Genomic DNA, 18139 nt, shown 5'->3' on the forward strand with positions numbered 1-18139 from the left:
CGCTGATTTTTACGTTACATTTTATAGCTTTGCTTTCATGGTCTTCGCGTTTTAGAGACTTTAAATCGACGATTTAAAGAATAGTTATTTTTACAGAACATCGGTGAAGAATTTAAGTTTCACAATCTTTGTCATAAAGTCATAAAGTTCTATTTCTTTTAATGGGCGTTAAGAAAATCCGTTTTAATTAGGAGTTTAATTTTTCTTGTCTTTTTGTTGTTTGACTCGAAACATTAAAATTAATTAACTACTCTTTAATTTACCTCATTAAAATAAGACTTCTTGTTCCAGACATATTTGTACAGCTCGCTACTGGCTCTCTCTGCAATATCTGTCTTTTTGCGCATGGGATTCCTTCTCAAGTTGTGCTTGATGGCCGCATCTGTGATAATACATATCATTCTTTACAGTTACATGGATTTGTTTAACGACAGTTACAATGACAAGTAAGGCAACACATTTAAAACTCGTTTTTATTCCCACGTTTCTCGTTAGATTTTTATCGATACCTCTAGAAGTCAAAAGCACCCTAGTGCTCGTCATCGTGGTCATCTTCTTCCATATTTTGGATCGTCAACTCGAGTTCACATCCAGAACTGACTATTTATGGAAAGCGAAACTGAAAGTGGAACAAGAAGAAGTAGAAACGATGAGAGGAATTAATAAAGTAAGTAAAATAGTGACGGAAGTTTTAATTACATTTTTTCTTTAGATTTTGCTTGAAAACATCCTCCCAGCTCACGTTGCTGAACATTTCCTCGAGTCTAGAAACACCCAAGATTTGTACCATGAAAGATACTCGTGTATTGCAGTCATGTTTGCTTCCATACCAAACTACAAAGAGTTTTACGATGAGAGCGATGTCAACAAACAAGGATTGGAGTGTCTTCGATTGCTCAATGAAATCATCTGTGAATTCGATAAAGTAAGGACTTAGTGGATAAAGTGATTGGTGTTAACTCTTCAATTCTAGTTGTTGCTCAAACCAAAATTCAGTTGCATAGAGAAGATAAAAACCATCGGAAGCACGTACATGTTGGCTTCCGGTTTACGACCTGGGAAAGAAGAGAACAGTACGGTAGGTTTATGAACAAATATCGCTTGGCTAACGCTTCTTGCGACAGAAAAATTTTGTTTTGGCATCGCGTATACAACTAGAGCCAGATTGTAACGAGATTTAACTATGAAAAATCAGAGTTCGCGGTTCTAGAAAACTCATTCTGACTCTAGTTTGCTACTTTATTTTAATTTGCGGCTTGAATCTGGCCAGTAAAAACTCGTCTCTTGTGATTTTCTTGTTTTCAAAACGTGCGAAATTTTCTAGGACGGGTCCAAGGTAAATAGAATATCAATCGACCGTCGTGTACTTAATATCACCAAACAAATTTAACTCGTTAATCAATTTCAGGAAGCAAGTCGGAAGGAAGAGCACATTATCGTCGCTCTGGTGGATTTTGCTGTGTCGTTGATGACAAGCCTTGATCAAATTAATCGAGACGCTTTCCAAAGATTCAAACTTAGAGTAGGTAGGTTCGATTTTAAAATTTGAGGGCGAACATGAAAAATGGTGACCTCTAGTAGTGATGCACAGCATCGAAAAACAGTTTATCTCTATTATAATTCCATGTTTTTTTAGGAATTAACCATGGTGCAGTGATAGCCGGCGTTGTGGGGGCCCAGAAGCCCCAGTACGACATTTGGGGCAACACCGTGAATGTTGCCTCTCGCATGGACTCTTGCGGTATCATGGGTCGGATTCAAGTAACGGACGAAACAGCGAAAATCCTTATGAATGCCGGTTATTCTTGCGAATGCAGAGGCGTAACGTATGTAAAAGGTAAAGGCAACCTGACGACGTTTTTCGTGAAGACTCCTTTTGACGACAAGTGACGCGCCACGTGAAGACTGAGAAGATTTCTTGTGACTACGGGAGCACGAATCACATTCCTGTAATCACTCGTAACGGCACTATTGAAGGAGCGGAGATCTGGAATTTTATGTACCTGACTTTTGGAAGTGTCAGTGCTTTTTAGAAGTTCAAAGAGATAGTGCAGATTTTATCAATGGCTCCTAAATTTTCTCATCTGAGTGTCATCGATGTGTTAGGTCCCTGAAAATCCTCTTCCGATTTATTTTTGTAAAGTTTTCGATGTATGTACTTTAATGTATAATAAGGATTCATGTGACACCTGGTACACGTTTGGAATAAATAAAAGGTTTTGTTTTGACGGGAGTTTGGAAAACAGAGCATAGCGAGTTTAGTTTTTATTAAAAACAAAAATAAATGACTTGACTGGGCTATAGAAAATAATAAATTAAGTCTAAAGACAACAGCAGAAAAAATATCCGAGGTCAACGCAATCGTCAACGGAAATTATATACACAACCCATAGCTAGAGCAACAAATAAATTATCTAGAAGAATATACAAGATCTGTACACTAGTCCTAATGGTATTAAATGGTTTAATATTGCACTTAAGTTCGCCTTTCACGAAAAGGCTCTCCTATTTTGTATAAACCAAATCGGTGAAAGATAAAGAGATACAACAGCCTAATTTGGTTAACTCAAGTCTCTGAAACAGCACATACATCCGCGCACCGTTCTCTCCAATCTTCATCAAAATTAGAATCTGTTCTAGGCTAGAAACTATCGAAATTGAAAACTATGTCTCAGCTATTCGTTTGATTTTGATATTGGACTTGTTGATGGTTAGCATACTCCATCGCGAAATGACCCTCCATTTGACTCTGACTGTCCGAATTAGGCTCAATATTGTCCGATTCGTACTTTATTCCTCTCTTAAATCGACCGTACAAGGAAGAGTAAGGCAGGTTGTAGTGTATGGCAGCCTGGTTTATCGACATATGCCCTAACCTGAAACACAACAAACTTTGATTTTAAGAAATATAACTAAATAGGTTGACCAAAAACTCAGGAAATCAGAATTTTTATTAAACTAGTTTTTTATCGCTAAATTTAATTAAGACTTATTAGTTTATGAATAATTTTTTAAAAACGTTATTTCATGATACTTCAGATTAAAGAGAAAATCACATTTTTTTAAATGAGCTGTTTTCTAATGTTTAAAAAACATTCCTATAAAAATACAAGTAATAAAAAAGCTCATAAAACAAACAAAGTTTATGAACTATCCACTCTCATTCCCTAAGATCCTGACTTTTTCTGATTTTTTAAATTCTTGTTCTATAAAAGATAAGACTTTTTTATACCTCACAGCTTCCAGAGCCTCTCCCATTGCATCCTCCGACCAAGGTGTGGGATTCGACCTCGACAACTCAATCCCTTCCCTCTTACATCTCCCATAAAGAGTTCCCGTAGGAATTCCGAACTCCGTGGAGGCTTTTTGAACGGACGTCTGACCCGATCGGATCGATTCTAAGGCTTTTTCGAGGTCTTCTGGAGTCCACGTCGTGGGAGCGGCGTTGAAAGGCGCCGCCAATCGTATTCCTTCCCGACGGGCAATTTTGTACAATGTACTACTGGGAATACCTGAAAATAATGTTTAGTTTTGTGTTTACTTCTTCACCTTCGTTACCGTAGGCTTTGCTAGCTTTGTTCGCTGAGATCGATCCAGTTCTGAGGGCTTCAAGTGCGCTATTGAGGCTTTCTTCAGTCCAAGACTTCGTAGGACCTTCTTTCTTTGGAGTATCTATACCTAGTCTATGTGCACGCTGCCAGAGCGTTGTGGAGGGAATACCATAAGTTGCAGAAGCCTGAAATAAAAATGTTAGATGAAAAAGTTAGGAAAGAAAAAAGTTACTTTAGTTAGGCTCATGTTGTGGTTTCTTAAAGCGTCTAAGGCCATATCCATGTCTTCCTGAGTCCAGGTTTTCGGACCACCACCGTGCGATCTGGACGGGTGGTGTATGCTCTCCGAATGCCCGTTGTTTTTTAGTGCAGGTACTTCGTTGCTACTTATATCTAGAAAAAAAACATAAAACAACATTTCGTTAAATTTCTATATTCAAACCTAATCTGTTCGAAACGCTAGGCATCATGCTCATCAGTTCGGGAGTAACCATCATCTGGTGCATACTCTGATCATCCTCATGACTGTCCATTGAGTGGTCGGGCCCTGACATGTGTGAGTCCATCTCCAGCAAAGAATCTTGATCATATGACCGCAGCGTTTCGAACTTAATATCGGCTTCTTTTTTAATATCGCAGTATTTAACATTAGAATCGGACAAATCCGTTCTGTGAATGGTATTGGTGAGTAACGTCCTCGTGGGGGAATGATCTTGCATCTCCACGTGGCCCACAGGAATCGCTGAAGGTGCCGGAGGCTCCGGTGGAAAATCATCTGTGTCTACTCCGAACTGAGAGAAGATCGTCTGCTATTATATCCGAAAGAATGGGGATAGTTAGTAAAAGAGTAGACTGTTAGACTTAGGGTTGGACGGAAATAGTACTCGCAAAAGTCCCTGAACTAAACGACAAAAATGTGTAGTGTTAGACGTTCAAAACTGCCGTTTACTAAAGTAGTTCAGGGACTAAACAAATAAAGACTCATTCTCTCTCATTCTCTATATTTTACCTGTCCAGTCATAAGCCCATGACTGCTCATGTTGAGTGGTTTTACTTGTTCAGGCTCGGCCCTTTTTCTTTTGTTGTCATTTAAAGCCACTGGCATATCATCTTCTTCGTCTGAAGAATGTCCGTTCACGCTTTCATTGTCTTCAGGGTCTGATGTGTTTATCAAATGTGGTTTCTTGTGTTTGTGTCTTCTATTATTGTCGTTGGGTCTTAACTGCTTTGGTTTGGGTGTCGAGGGTGTGCAGACTCTGGAATAACTAAAATGGTGGGTTTCTATTGGAGAGTTTTCCTTCTCATCGCAGGGTTCGCAGAGGCCTTTGATTTTTAGTTGGTCGGCTGTGCGAAGAAGTGACTAAAACGAAACAAATCATAAAACAGATTAGACCGCCATTAAATATAGAATAAATGAAGTGTGGGCTGACTAACTTTGTTTTTATCTCTTCTTTTTGCGAGAACATTTTCAAAACATTTCACCGTCAGCAGATCACCACGATAAAACTAGACAAATTTAAAGCTACATTGTAGATTCATTTTCATCTCTCTGCAAGTAAAACAGTATTCCGGCTTGCTATAGAACAAATGAATGTAAATGACATAGATAAACATCAACATCGTTGAAATTATTGACCCAAGTTATCTTAATGTAAATCCAATAATAATAGCACATATGTTTTCATTCTATTTGAAATAAACTTTTGTGCCACAAGAACACGGTATTCTATCTTCACACCTGTGTCTATCGTTTCCTTTATAACCCGAATTCGCTGTTTCTTGGTTTAAAATAATAGAATCAGCTGTCCCTTACTAACAATTCCTGCTGAAACTTTATTGAATACTTGCCGTTTTCAATTGCATGTCAGGAAAAGTGGGTCGACTTCTTGGTTCTATTTCTCAACAATTCGAATTCTAAAGGAACGCATGTTAAAATTAAATTTAGGTAGTTTTCTTAGCCTTTCAAGAATATCATGCTTTTTCTACAGAAAATTTGATAAAAATCTAAAAACCAAAAACCTCTTGTAGTTAAATTACTGTGAGATTAATGGCTTTGATTAATCTTCCTTTTGTGCCCAAGGAAATAAAAAATTTGAATGCTACCGATGAAACGCCAAATTTAGTAAAAAATTCTTCGTTCTTCAAAACACTTTTATTTCCAAAAAAAAGCGTTTAGAACATAGGAAAAACTATAAATATCAATTTCTTCACACCCTTGTATGTGCTCATATTTCATGAAGGTTTTTCTTCTGAGTAATAAATTTTCGTTACCCAGATCCCAATGAAAAGTTCTTTACGACTTTGCAATTGAAAAGAATCATCTTTCCGCTTTAGTATCGTTTACCCCAAGTTTGTTTTTAGGAAATGTTTAGCAATTATCGCGTCCCGTCTTGTCCCAAGCCTCATCTCGGGAAAAGGAAGCTCACACATCCACGCACACATAAGAGGAGCCGTCCTTGAACCCGGTATTGATTGGTCCAGACACCGCATCACTTTCCCCCAATGCGTGCCCCGGAGCCGAGTGCCGCTCGCCAGCACCCTCCGGATTAGTCCGGGCCCCGTCTGCTGCAGCCGCATCCGCAAATTAGAAAAAACCTATAAAAATCCAAAATTCCGCCAAACCTGCATTCGACGCAATCGATAACCAGCGTCGTAAAGCGCCTTTACGACACAGAAATCCTCTTTACAAAAGGACGAGCGAAGAGAGAAAGTGGAGGATACCAAGAGCAAAACAGAACGTTGGTGCAGAGGCGGCGGTGAAGGTGGGTGTTGAGGGGGCGAAAGTGCACAGCAATGCATGCATGTACTTACTTGGATGACCTCGGCGACCTTCAGTGAATTCCGGGGAAAGCGCAAACTAAGACTGGCCAGAGAGTGAGCCTACGAAGGGATGCTGTGATAGATCGAGAGAAATGCTCGGCGCACGCACTACTACAACTTCGGTTTTAATTGGGGCTTTTTGCAGACAAGGACTGCCATTTTTTGCACGCTCGCTCCTCGTCCCCCGAAAATGTCGACGGGGTAAAATGGGAGCGAACCACCATAAAGGACAAATCCTAGGCAAAAATCAAGGAACGAACTATGACACGGATGTGCCAACAAATTAGGTTGATTACTCCCAGTCCAGCAAAGACGAATGAAAGGAAAAGTTTCCTGCTACAGTTTATTGTCCTGCATAAAATCCAGGATTTTATAACAAATTGCGAAACATTTATAAAGTGGACATGTTCGGTTACATATTTCAAAATCAGTTATCAGAACATATTAAGAAAATTCAACCTAAAATAATGATTTATACAATTTCGTCAAAAATTATTTATTTTTAATTTAATCCAAAAAAAGTATGTATAAGCAACAACAATTTTTTCTCGACTGGAGAAGAAGCAGCGAATAACTGCCCCAAATTTCAAGGAGATGCTTAAAGTTTTCCCTTATCTTTTTATCAAGCAACACACATCCAACTTTGAGCGGCCATCTCAATGGCCACATTATTATCAAGAAAATAAAATAAAATGTTCTCATGTTTCCAATCCTTTCTTTCCGCATTTTCCTCTTCGCGTTTCTTTGATGTTTTGATCTGAATTTCAAGTCTGACTACTCGTTTTTTGATCTTCTTGTTTCCTCTTTTGTTACATCTTTCGCTTCCTCTAATTACGCTCGTAGTGTAAACACTGCGGTAACTTGTCACAACTTTACCTACTACTTACTATTCGTAGTTATTTATTGCTTGTTGCAATTAAACACTCAGCTTAGTCTGAATGTGGTCTTATAGTAGCTATGAATATGACTAGTTTGGTAATAAATGGATATTTGCAATTTAAAATGAAGGAGTCATGTAGTTTGGCAAACTTACAATTGGCTATTGGAGTTTGAATTCGATTCTATTGTTGTAAAAAGTAATGAGATCTTAATCAGGCGCCGAAATTTTTATTATTTGCTAAGAAGTTTGAGAAATTACTGCGAAAGAATATAAAATCTTAGGGCTTAAAATAAGTAAGGAAAACAAACACATGAAGCGTCGGGAACGCGTTGACTAATAATTCAATTTCACTGCAACTTAAATTCGAGTTACAACCGAAACATACGACTGATACCAGGATTAAGATGATGACTTATTGTTAGGAAATCTTGAAAATGTAGGAGTTTCTCTTTAACGCACAAAATTCGTATAAATTATTTTTCCCTGCTCTAAATTTCTAAACCAAAATTGCAGAATGTAAAGTGAAATTTAATACCGTTATAAAAATGTCACTTTTGCACTTTTGCACTATTCTCAAACTCATTAATAAATCGTAAAAACAGTTTTCGCCGACAAGACATTTTAGAAAATCCTACAAGGTGTTTGGTTTGGAGTGAACATAAAATAGAACGGGTTGATGTTAATATTAGGGTTCAAAATTCTGTAGAACTGTACAAAAACTAATCCTGGAGATTATTTTCTTTCATTTAATTTTTATTCAACTTAATCTTCCTTTCACTTGATTCACTATTGATCAACTTCGAAGTGCGCCTTTCATTCGGCGAATTAAACTTTCAACATGATTTTTATCTTCTTTGCAAAAACCCTTTGTATTATCTCCGACATTTTTAACATTTAATAGGCTAGGTTTAACTTTGAATGGACGTTTATACTAAATTAAGTCAAATGCTCCAAAAACCAAAATCGCAAGTCATTAAAATTTTGTTCCAAATTCATTGTCTTATCAAATCTTTTTTTAATTTAATACGCACTGTAAACATTTAATAATTCTCTTTAGTGCAGTGATGTAAAAATTGTGTCACAAGTTTTAAAGAAACTGCTATAAATTAATAAAACTGGAATAAAATAGAAACGTGTTTCAGACCTTTTTGGAAATTCAGTACAAGGCATGTATAAAAAACTTGAAGAGTTTACATTTCTATTAGTTCTATTGGAAACCATAATTAAAATTGTAAAAATTTTCGTTTTACTGTTGCCTTACGTAGAATGGAATGTTGGTTTTTCCTTTCAGTTTTCACTACTTTCAACTGAACCGTTTTCGAAGAAACGTTGTATAATGATTTCTTCTTGTACTAATAAAATGGAACACAAAGACGTAGAATAAGCTTCCTCAAAAAACGTTTACAGAATAATTGGTGAAGAACAATCCGCTTTCCACTATCAAATCTTCTTTTTTTCTTCTCATTTCTTCGTCTCCTTACGCCATTATTTCCACAAAGACAATAGAGTGATTAACGCAGCAGCATCGTGCACGTGCATCCCCACAGAAACGGAGGGAGAAATCCACCCCGAGCTCTCCACGACAATAAAAATCAATCGCGAACCAGCTCTAGACTGATGTTTTTAGAACCGGCAATATTCTCGCCATCCTGCAGCAGGAAACCGACTCCTGCTGCACCAAATCCAATTTTTTTCTTGTTTCTCCTCTCGTTAAAGAAACGACGTTAAATTCTCGCTCAATCGCTCAACACGGTTTTAAAATGACCTCAAATCGGTGGTCATCTGTTGCGGCAAAAACTCTGCGTGTGTGCACATAAAATACAGAATAAACAGATACAGAAATGTAGGTCAAGACTCGGCGAATGCCGTCAAAGAGAAATTAGAAAAGTTTCACTGGCTGTATGCAGACGGACGGCCCTCTCGCACTTTTCTCTTTCACAACTTTCCGAGATTTTTATGGATGTTTTGACGAGATTAATGAATGATGGCGGAGAATTTTTGGCCAAGGTGAATGGAGAGAGGTTCGGGTTTCGCACGCAAGAATGTTGCGGGGAAATGCACATTTTCGGAGAATATTGCGACATTTTTCAAGTATTTCGAGAAATCCTGTCATTTACAGCGCGCCTCGAAAATGCTACTTTTGAGCGGAGAAGTTTTAACTTTTACATAGTTTTTTTTTATTGACTTATTTACTCGACTTCTTTCACTTTCCCTGTCCTCATTGTGTTTTCCCTTTCGTTGTTTTGTATATTTTTGGTACTTCCACACTAGGTCAAGCCAGAGCATTTCAAGAATATGCTTGAAGAAATCTAGTCTAACTAACGAAATGAAAAATAATTTTGGTAGCAGCCAACAAATTATTGTTGTTTATTTCAGTTTTTGTAAACAAATACTTTCTTTGGCAGGCTTTTAGTAACAATTTTATAAATTAATAGCATGTAAAAGTGAATGAAATTATAAAATATAAACAAATTAACCACAGAGCTTCAAAACATTGGTAACATTTGCTGACCTTGAATTTGAAATATGTACACGTAGTTTTGATTGCATACTTGAACTATACCTAAGTTAAGGCGATAAAATACCAATAATTTTTATCTCAAAATACTTTTTCTTACAATCAGAAGAGATGATAATTGCAGAGCTAATTTTACAAACAAAGAATGAGTTGGAATAAAAAAAGTTGGGATGGTAGGAATGATAATACCCACTAATGCTGTAAATTCATCGCCAATTAAAAAAATTCAATGACATCGTAGGTACGGTATATTATATGAAAATGCGATGTTTAGTCTACAAAAGAAATTTTCCGCCATGCTGAGATCTATTTGTTCGAGAAAATCAAATTGAGAGAAAAATCAGCCAGTAGGCAGAAGTTAATGAGATTTTCAATCGACAATTAATTAATATTAATTAGCGTGGTTTTGTTAAACAAAAAGTCCCAGATGCGTCATAATCACGAGATGTAAAATAACGCCCATGGAATCCACCCATAATTGGAAAACTCTTATCTCTATCCAAGACACTGTAAAAAACAGTTGATGTATGTTTCGAAAGTATTTGCACATTCACCGAATTCCGTGAAAGTGCAATCCGAAAACTCGCAGATGTGCAATGAACTCGTTTTCTCATTTCCACATTTCTACAGATCGCTGTGGGGAAACTGAGGGTTCTCACCCCTTGTTACTTCGAGGACGATCTTAGAGATGGCGCTTCCACGTTACAGAGCCCTGCATCCTGTAATCGATTTCCCGGCGAACAAAGCATCGCGTTCCGGATCGATTGCGAAACGCGAAGATTAAAAATGTCGAAAACGAAGAAAAAAGCAGCGAGAACAATGCACAAGGCGATTCTCGATTCTCATTGTGCAAAACGGGCACGTAGATTTCCTTTCTATTATTACACAAAAGAAGAATAAACAATAGCCGATTTCTTTACGTGAACGCGTCTTCTGAAGAAAAAGTTATGTAGTTTTGGTCGTACCTGCAATTCCGTCTGGGAAACATCGATTTCTCCTTTGTAGACGAATTCGATGATGAATTTAAGATCGGCGTAGCAAACATCTTGGGGCATTATTATGGTGGGGTGTTTGCAGGGGTTTTCTAAAAGGAGCTTCTGGAAATATGACGAGCACGCTGATAACACCACCTGAAAAAAGAAGAAATTAGAGGGCCTAAAGATGAAGAAACAGAGGCGCTAGCGTCTTTTATCAGTCAAAATAATTAAATTCATGACCTTACAAAGTATTATCTAATAGAGATAAAGAGCTTATTTTTAGGGCAAAGATTTCACTGTTTGCAAAATACTTATAACTTAATAAACGAATTCTTTTAGATTTAGAAGCTAAAACACTGATTTTAGTTCCCCTATAGCCTGCTTATTCAATATGTTCCGCCTCTTGGATCCTAAGGGTATCTTTAGCGCATAAAAAATCATGACCTTGTAGCTTGCATGTATTCATTATTCATCCCCCCATTTTATTTCACCCCAGCCAGAGCTGATCGCGATACGCACATAGAAATTACGTTTTGTACATTGTTACAAAATATTAAGCCTTTAGCGGTGAATAGTTTAGATTTGTGAGAGCTGAGAAAACAAAATGATAAACTTAACAATAATAATAACAAAGTTGATATTTTAATAAGACGACTGTAATTCAGTGGGAAGGAAAAAAAATGCTATTTCCGACCATGACTTGAAAAATTTGGTACTACCTTTGAGATACTACACTCTCATATCAGAGATTTACGTAGATATCTCAGTAGTGAGAGAGATAAAACTAACATTTACTGGATTATTTACATGTGATAAAGCTTCAAATTTCTCAAGGTTTTTTTTAGTATCTTGTGAGATTCATTTCTTTTTTATTTCTGATGAAAATATATTTCATTCTCCCTGTGTAAAAAATGCAAGATAAAAAACGGTCAGACTGGAAAAAAACTATTGTTATTTTAGCCCCTTCTGTCTGGGCGCCCCTGGTTTTCAAAAGAAACCCCTGTATTGAATTTCCCACTCCCTTGACCTCTAGCAATAACTAAACCAAAGTACCTAGTACAGTTGCGCAATTTTTTTATCTTACCTTGTGAGCTTTGAGCGATAAGTCATTACACGCCAAAGTGACATCGACGAAGGCCTCATTCTGCAACAGCTGATGGAAAACGGAAGTCATGTTACTCTGGTAATTGTTCCATCGCAGACAATAGTGTTGGCCAGACATACTTTCTGAAAAACGACAAGAAAAGCCGTCACTTCAATCGAATCAAATAAAAATAAAACTTCACAGAACCGAAACCATCATCTTACATTCTCTCTTTTTATATTGGTTTCTTTCTCCGCATGTTCATCGTCCTCTCTCTTAATATCCGTCCGTGCCAGACCCGGAGTTATTTTTATTTTTCTTTCTATTGATTTTAGTCCTTTTGCTGTCTGTTTGCAACGAAACGAGGTTGGATTTTATTCCTTAACGGTCGAAGTGAGTTTTCAACGGTTTTCTTTTATACCTGGATTCTCACCGATGCTCCCAACGTTTTTACCTGCATTGAAAACCGCTCGACGGCGGGGGGCGGCGGCGAAGTGAACGGAATCTTTTTGTTCCTGATGGACAGAGAAAAAGAAAAGAGAAAAGCGAAGAGTCGCCAGCGAAATGGAAACAATTTCGTCTGTCAACAGAATTGCGCGATAATTAAATTTAGATTCGGATTCGGATTCAGACAGACGAGGATAAAGAAAAGCCAATAAAAATCGAACTCCCAAAAATTTCGAGTACAAGAACTAACCGACCAATCATAGCAAATTTGGGAATCTCAAGGTAGTTGAGTTCTGCGGAACTCTCCAATATTGCAAAGTAAAAACCAAAACATTTTACAGATTTCTATTAATGTAATTATGTCTGTATAAATATTTAGACAATACAATTCTTTAAAGAAATGTCTTTGAAGACGTTAAAATGAAAAAACCATGAAAATTCAACAGCTTTAATTCACGCTCGGGTGCAAAAGGTTGGATTAGAAACAATAAAAAATAATTTCACGCCGAATGATAAAACTGAATGCGGAAAAAATACTTATTTCGTTTCATTTCAAACTAAAATCCTAAATATTTAAAATGGCGAAAATATAAAAGGAGCCACTCCCACAATTTTAGCGTTTTTTCTGTAGTTTCGGACTGAATTAGCATCGAGGGGCGGAGCACTTGGCACTAATTGTGTTTACTTTACCGAAGAAAAAAGTGCTGCTATCGCGTTGATGCATATAAAATAACTTCGCTCTGCATGAAACGTTCGTTTTAAATTGATAAAGGAGGCATGTGATGATTACGACGATTCTTAACCCGAAGACACGTGTTTCAGTCATTATTAAAATATAAAATTAATCTTCTTATCCGGAAAATTGACGGGAAAACGTAAAAATTTTGCCAATCTGTGAGCTTATCTCTTTTATGGGAGCATAAAGATGTCGGAAAATTAAAAACTCATTCAAAACCTTATTAACGTTACGCAGGTTTGTTACGTTTATTACTAAATCAAAAGACTTAGTGGTATTAATAGTAAATAAGTGTTTATGTTTGCTTCGATATTTGATAATTTTCTTGGTAGCAACCAGCGACTTACATGTTGGCTCCGCTCTGGTTCCGCACTATCAATCACAAGCCAAAGAAATCGTTTACTTTTTTACTTTCGCGACGTTGAGATCAACTCTGTTCCGTCCGCACATCACGAAGAAAATGAAAATCTGCATTATCTTTGTGCACATGCTTGGGCGATAACTGATGCTGAAACACAATAGTAGCAAAACCAAATAAAATCTTTTGAAAATCGAAACAATACGAAATCATAATTTATTACTTTTTAAATAACGCGTTAAATGCCACGTTTAAACAATGGCCACAAAATCAGGTAGTACCGGTGGCAAGTCAGTCCCCATCTTTGTCACTTATCTAAACATGTCACGGCAGATGGCTTTTAAAGGAAGTTGGGTGAAAGAGTGTTTCGATATTTCATCCGGGTCTCCGACAGACGATCGATAGATAGGAAGAGAGAAAAAAGAAAAATGAGAGAATTTTTTATTGAAAAATAATTTATCGAGATGGTCGCTCTTGTTCTTGACCTCCATTTTGATGACATTCGATTCGTGCGAGGTTGGGCGTTAATTAGCGCCGGACAACACACCATAGGCGGAGGTGAAGAGGGGGACGTGTTATGCACTTTGTTCTCACAAACAAGAACAGTCACACCATTTGAATGGTAATTATGTTTTCGCCAGATTTTCCACGTTATTCTTCTTTAAGAGCGGCGACGTGGATCCGTGCTTAATTGGAGAGGATTTCGAAAGTTTGGGTTTCTCACCACAAAAAAACAGTGGAAGAAACTGCTTCACACCAACCATTCAATATTAGAGTTTTGACAACAAGGAACTCAATTTTGTTTTTACAGAACTAATTTTGCCATATCTGTCATTTTTCTGATCAGACTTGGAGTGGCAAATAATGCGCATAAATATAACAATTGTAAAAATATAGTAAACAAATATTTCAGGTGATAAATGAAATAAGTGCACATACTTTTAGCCAATTTCTAATCTAATCAACTAGTGGCATCATGCGTTCCAAATAAACTTGATTCGTGATAACTGATTTTGTTTACGTTTTATAAGAAGATCTTTAATGATTATAAATATCAAACTCAGGTAATGTTCAGAAACTTTTCTAAACGAAAATAAACATGTTTCCACAAAAAGTGAATTCTTAAGTTTTTGGCACTTCTTAAAGATTCTAGAAAGGTATGACAATTATGTCAAACCCACTAATAAGACCGTCGTTGTCCAGTTACCTGCTAAGAATTTATGACCACATTAGTAAAATGCCATACCTACCACAAACCGGTGAAATTGTCACGTAATCTAAATTCTATATAAAAGATGTCCAAAACAGATAATCGTGCTACTGATAAAAAAAAAAACAAAAAAATAATAAATAAAAAATACTTCGGAGTAAAAATCTTTGCAGAAAAGTAAAAATAATGAAATCTTGGAAATATTTTACTTTCTTACTTTTATCGACAGTGTTTCTTCGTCTTAAGAATACAACAAAAATCTCAGTTCTGCCTTTTATTTTCCCTTATAATTTCTATTCTCTTTTCACACATCAAACATCAAAGAAAACCCAACTTAGCCCCATTATCACTCGGGTGATAAACACAGATAAGAGTAGTAAGAAGGGTGTAAGTCGATAAAAATGAAAGCTCCAAATTTGTTCATATTCGGTGCGTTGACCTACTTTTCCACAGGGAGAATTTCAATCTTTAATCTTTTATCTGTTTTATGTTTCATCCCTTAGATTTTCCATAAATCATTTTATAACCTTGATATACTCGCAGACTTCCTTCTTAGGATATCACTACCAAAACGAGTGCAAGATAATCGAACTTGGTAACCTCGGAAAATTATCAAGTTTTGTGATAATTGTGGTAATAAAATGGAATAAGTCTTAACTCTTGAGACGGAAGTGTTCTTTCATCATCAATTAGATTTGTTGTTTCTGTCGGATTTTCGTCGATGTAAAACTGCGATTTATTTATAGTTCTTGTGATATTTGTTATTTGGATTAAAAAGACATCATTAAGATATTAGGCGGCCTTGGCGTGAAATTTCTGCTGAGAAAGAGTGTTTGATAATAATAAATCAGAATTGGAAAGAATTAACAAATTTAAAAAAAAAATCTGATGCAAGGGCGTATCATCAATAAACAATAAATCAGATAAAAATAAGAGAAAATGATAACTGTTGAGATCGTGGTGTGCTTTGGAAAAAACAAGTGATTTTTTATGACATAACGGCACGACCAACTTTATTTATCCCGTCGCGATTACGCATACTCGAGAAAACGCATGCATGCGTAGCTTTGCGTGGGGATAGGTCGCGCCAGAATGCATTTATTCAAATTCAAAAAGTCAAAACATCGATGCGGACATTAGAAGAGAAAGCAGAGTGCGTAGAAAAAACAAAATGAAAAAAATGTGGGCCATTCTAGTTGTCAAAAGCCCAAAATCGGGCATTAACAGGATTCTTACCTGTTCAGCCGTAAATATCCAGGCGACACAAATAAACATGCAAAACGGACACGATCGCGACGATAAAGAAACAGAATCAAGAGCGCTGTGGAAAACGGACTGTGCGATTAGAAGAGACAGGCTCACTATTTTGTTGTGGATCAAATTCGTTTCTCTCCTCTCATCTCTTCGCTCTCTCTTTCAACTTTTCACCATTCTCTCTCTCTTGTGGCCGCTTCGGCGAGCGCATCCGGAGAGTCCTGCACGCAACGTTTGCGCCAAGCTCGCCCTTCTCCCGCCGTAACCGCGAAAGCTTGCTTTCTCATTGGTCAATGTCTTGGCGTTGTTGCGTAAAGCACCATTGCGCGACTATTTTACGTCATAGCAGCTTCGCCCAGACTACTTCGGAAACGCAGCCGTCGGCTTGAACAAGCCCACTGGACCGGCCGCTTTCAGTCGGATGAAGCCATTACAACCTGAAACAGTGTTTGATGTCGTCTCTGTAACAAAGTCAAACAAGTGAAAAAACCCAATTGTGATATAGTGATAAGTGTGCCAAAACAGGTAATTACCACCCCTACGACGTTTTGAACCTATTTTTTCCCGAGAAAATCGCGATTTTCCGAAATTTACGCCGTTTGAAATTCAGGGCAGGGAAGCTTTGTCCGCCACGACCCAAGCTTTTTGTTGATATTTACGTTTTCCGAAAGCTCAAAAGCTCGTTCGAAGATTGGAATTCGCGTCGCAATGCTTTTTCGCGTTCTTTTGATCGAGAATTTTCATAGGATGAATTTTATTTCGGGTTTTTCGTTTGGTGATCGCCATTTTTCCAGCTTGCTTCGGAAAAGCGGCCATTGTTGGACCAGCCAACGCTTCGCTTTCCCTTCCCCCACCACTGATGACGTGTGCTTCCGTTAAGCTTCGTGGCGCGTCCTCCAATTCGCTTTTCCAAAGTTCACAGTTGCACTGATTGACATATTTTTGAAGAAATTCCATATTTTTCAAAAAGTTTCGATTCGTTTAGACGTTTTTAATTTTTGATTGACTCCAGTGAAAGTCAAAGTAGTAATTACTTACAATTATTTTTTTTTAATTTAGATTTTTTTTTTTACAGAACAATGGAAGATGACCAACAGTTTTGTCTAAGGTGGAATAATCATCAATCCACATTGGTAGCAGTTTTCGATACACTGTTGGAAAATGGAACGTTAGTAGACTGCACATTGGCAGCAGAAGGAAAATGTCTAAACGCCCACAAAGTCGTTCTTTCAGCATGTAGTCCATTTTTTGAGGTTCGTATTATTTATTTACTTCAGTTTTTTTCCACCTCATTAATGCGAAATTCGAAAGAGAAAATTAAATCAACCAGTAGAAGCGCTAATCTGAAATAAGTTTCAAGCATAATTTTTTATCATTGAGTTTCGGCTGTATGTTTGCTACAATTTATTTTTTTTTACAGTCGCTGCTTTCGCGGCACTACGACAAGCACCCCATCTTAATCCTAAAAGATGTGAAGTTCCAAGAACTGAAAGCAATGATGGATTACATGTACAGAGGCGAAGTAAACATATCGCAGGACCAATTGGGAGCGCTTTTGAAAGCGGCAGAATCACTCCAGATCAAAGGCTTGTCAGACAACAGAAAGGGGGGAGAGACTGACAGAAAACCGGCGCCGCCGCCGCCGGCCCCCTCCAAGAGCCCCCAACCATCTTCTCTTCCAAAAGTACAAGGCCTAACTATAGAACAGCGAAACAGAGACGACAGCAGGGAAGGGTCGCAATCACCAGGGCCCAGAAAGAAAAAAAGGATACGGCGTAAAAGCGAAGAGTTAGATAATCACCATGACGCTTCAAACTCATCTGAATCTCATAGTAATCAAACACCCGCCCAAAACATTCCCACAATGTTACCTGCCTCGAAAATAATCGCCGACGTGCCTGAACCTGTAGAAACCAAATCAGAAATTTTGACGAGGCATAAACAGTCCGACGATGTCCCCCAAGTTCCTATAATAAAAGAAAAAATAGAAACACATACAGAACTGATGCTTGAACCAAAGTCTGAGTATGTCGATGAGATGAATGAGGACAGTATTGAGGATTTGACGTTGGACGATGATGATATTAGCAATATGGAATCAATGGATGATGGAGCTGGGCCTAGTCATGGCAATGCGGGTGAAGGATCGAGTCAAGGTAATTCATTTTATAGCTCACAGCGGGGACGTCGCCATACTATCTTCCTTATTTTCGTCATCTAGCTGCGTTCTTCTTATAAAATAACGAAGATAGCGACGTGCCGGCGCTTCAGGGGAATCCTAATTTCGGGTTTGGGATTCCTCTT

General features: G+C 37.5%; 3 protein-coding genes across 55 annotated transcripts in view; 2 read left to right on the forward strand and 1 right to left on the reverse strand.

Moving 5' to 3' along the window:
- The window catches only part of LOC148178519 (adenylate cyclase type 2-like), a 30810-nt gene extending 28582 nt beyond the window's left edge, over positions 1-2228 (forward strand). For both annotated transcript variants that reach the window (XM_088031412.1, XM_088031413.1), the window contains 6 exons: positions 292-446; positions 496-667; positions 713-925; positions 974-1078; positions 1409-1526; positions 1637-2228. In XM_088031412.1, coding sequence (XP_087887538.1) covers positions 292-446; positions 496-667; positions 713-925; positions 974-1078; positions 1409-1526; positions 1637-1890 — 1017 coding nt within the window. In that variant the 3' untranslated portion in view covers positions 1891-2228. The remainder of the gene's footprint in view (positions 1-291; positions 447-495; positions 668-712; positions 926-973; positions 1079-1408; positions 1527-1636) is intronic.
- A 24-nt stretch (positions 2229-2252) lies between these two features.
- LOC148178520 (uncharacterized) lies at positions 2253-15910 on the reverse strand. 3 transcript variants are annotated; one of them, XM_088031416.1, is made up of 9 exons: positions 15818-15910; positions 11831-11973; positions 10735-10899; positions 4561-4911; positions 3994-4342; positions 3784-3944; positions 3559-3736; positions 3233-3512; positions 2253-2876 (listed from the first exon to the last, which is right to left on the reverse strand). In XM_088031416.1, exons 2-9 carry the CDS (start codon positions 11966-11968, stop codon positions 2672-2674), a joined length of 1827 nt encoding a protein of 608 aa, XP_087887542.1. In that variant the 5' UTR covers positions 11969-11973; positions 15818-15910; the 3' UTR covers positions 2253-2671. The 3 variants fall into 3 exon arrangements, with proteins under 3 accessions (XP_087887542.1, XP_087887540.1, XP_087887541.1); XM_088031414.1 differs by having other exon boundaries at positions 3994-4360; XM_088031415.1 differs by lacking the exon at positions 15818-15910 and adding an exon at positions 12055-12079 and having other exon boundaries at positions 3994-4360.
- A 314-nt stretch (positions 15911-16224) lies between these two features.
- Positions 16225-18139, forward strand: part of lola (longitudinals lacking) — a 67850-nt gene continuing 65935 nt past the window's right edge. For all 50 annotated transcript variants that reach the window (XR_015769614.1, XM_088030168.1, XM_088030159.1 and 47 more), the window contains exons 1-3: positions 16225-16360; positions 16911-17088; positions 17256-17991. Coding sequence is in view for 49 of the 50 variants with exons in the window: in XM_088030168.1 (XP_087886294.1) it covers positions 16915-17088; positions 17256-17991 (910 nt within the window). In the remaining variant the exon portion in view is untranslated. The remainder of the gene's footprint in view (positions 16361-16910; positions 17089-17255; positions 17992-18139) is intronic.

Source organism: Gnatocerus cornutus, chromosome 2 (genome assembly GCF_029298725.1).
Source record: "Gnatocerus cornutus isolate USDA-ARS CGAHR chromosome 2, icGnaCorn1.1, whole genome shotgun sequence".
NCBI lineage: Eukaryota > Metazoa > Arthropoda > Insecta > Coleoptera > Tenebrionidae > Gnatocerus > Gnatocerus cornutus.

Excerpts from the sequence above, each read along its gene's own strand:
- LOC148178520 (XM_088031414.1), bottom strand. The coding sequence starts at position 11,968 with ATGTCTGGCCAACACTATTGTCTGCGATGGAACAATTACCAGAGTAAC. Across the intron at positions 4,912-10,734 it reads TTTCCCAGACGGAATTGCAG|TCACTTCTTCGCACAGCCGA; the intron begins GTACGACCAAAA and ends GTTTCGTTTTAG. Across the intron at positions 3,945-3,993 it reads TAGCGTTTCGAACAGATTAG|ATATAAGTAGCAACGAAGTA; the intron begins GTTTGAATATAG and ends TTTTTTTTCTAG.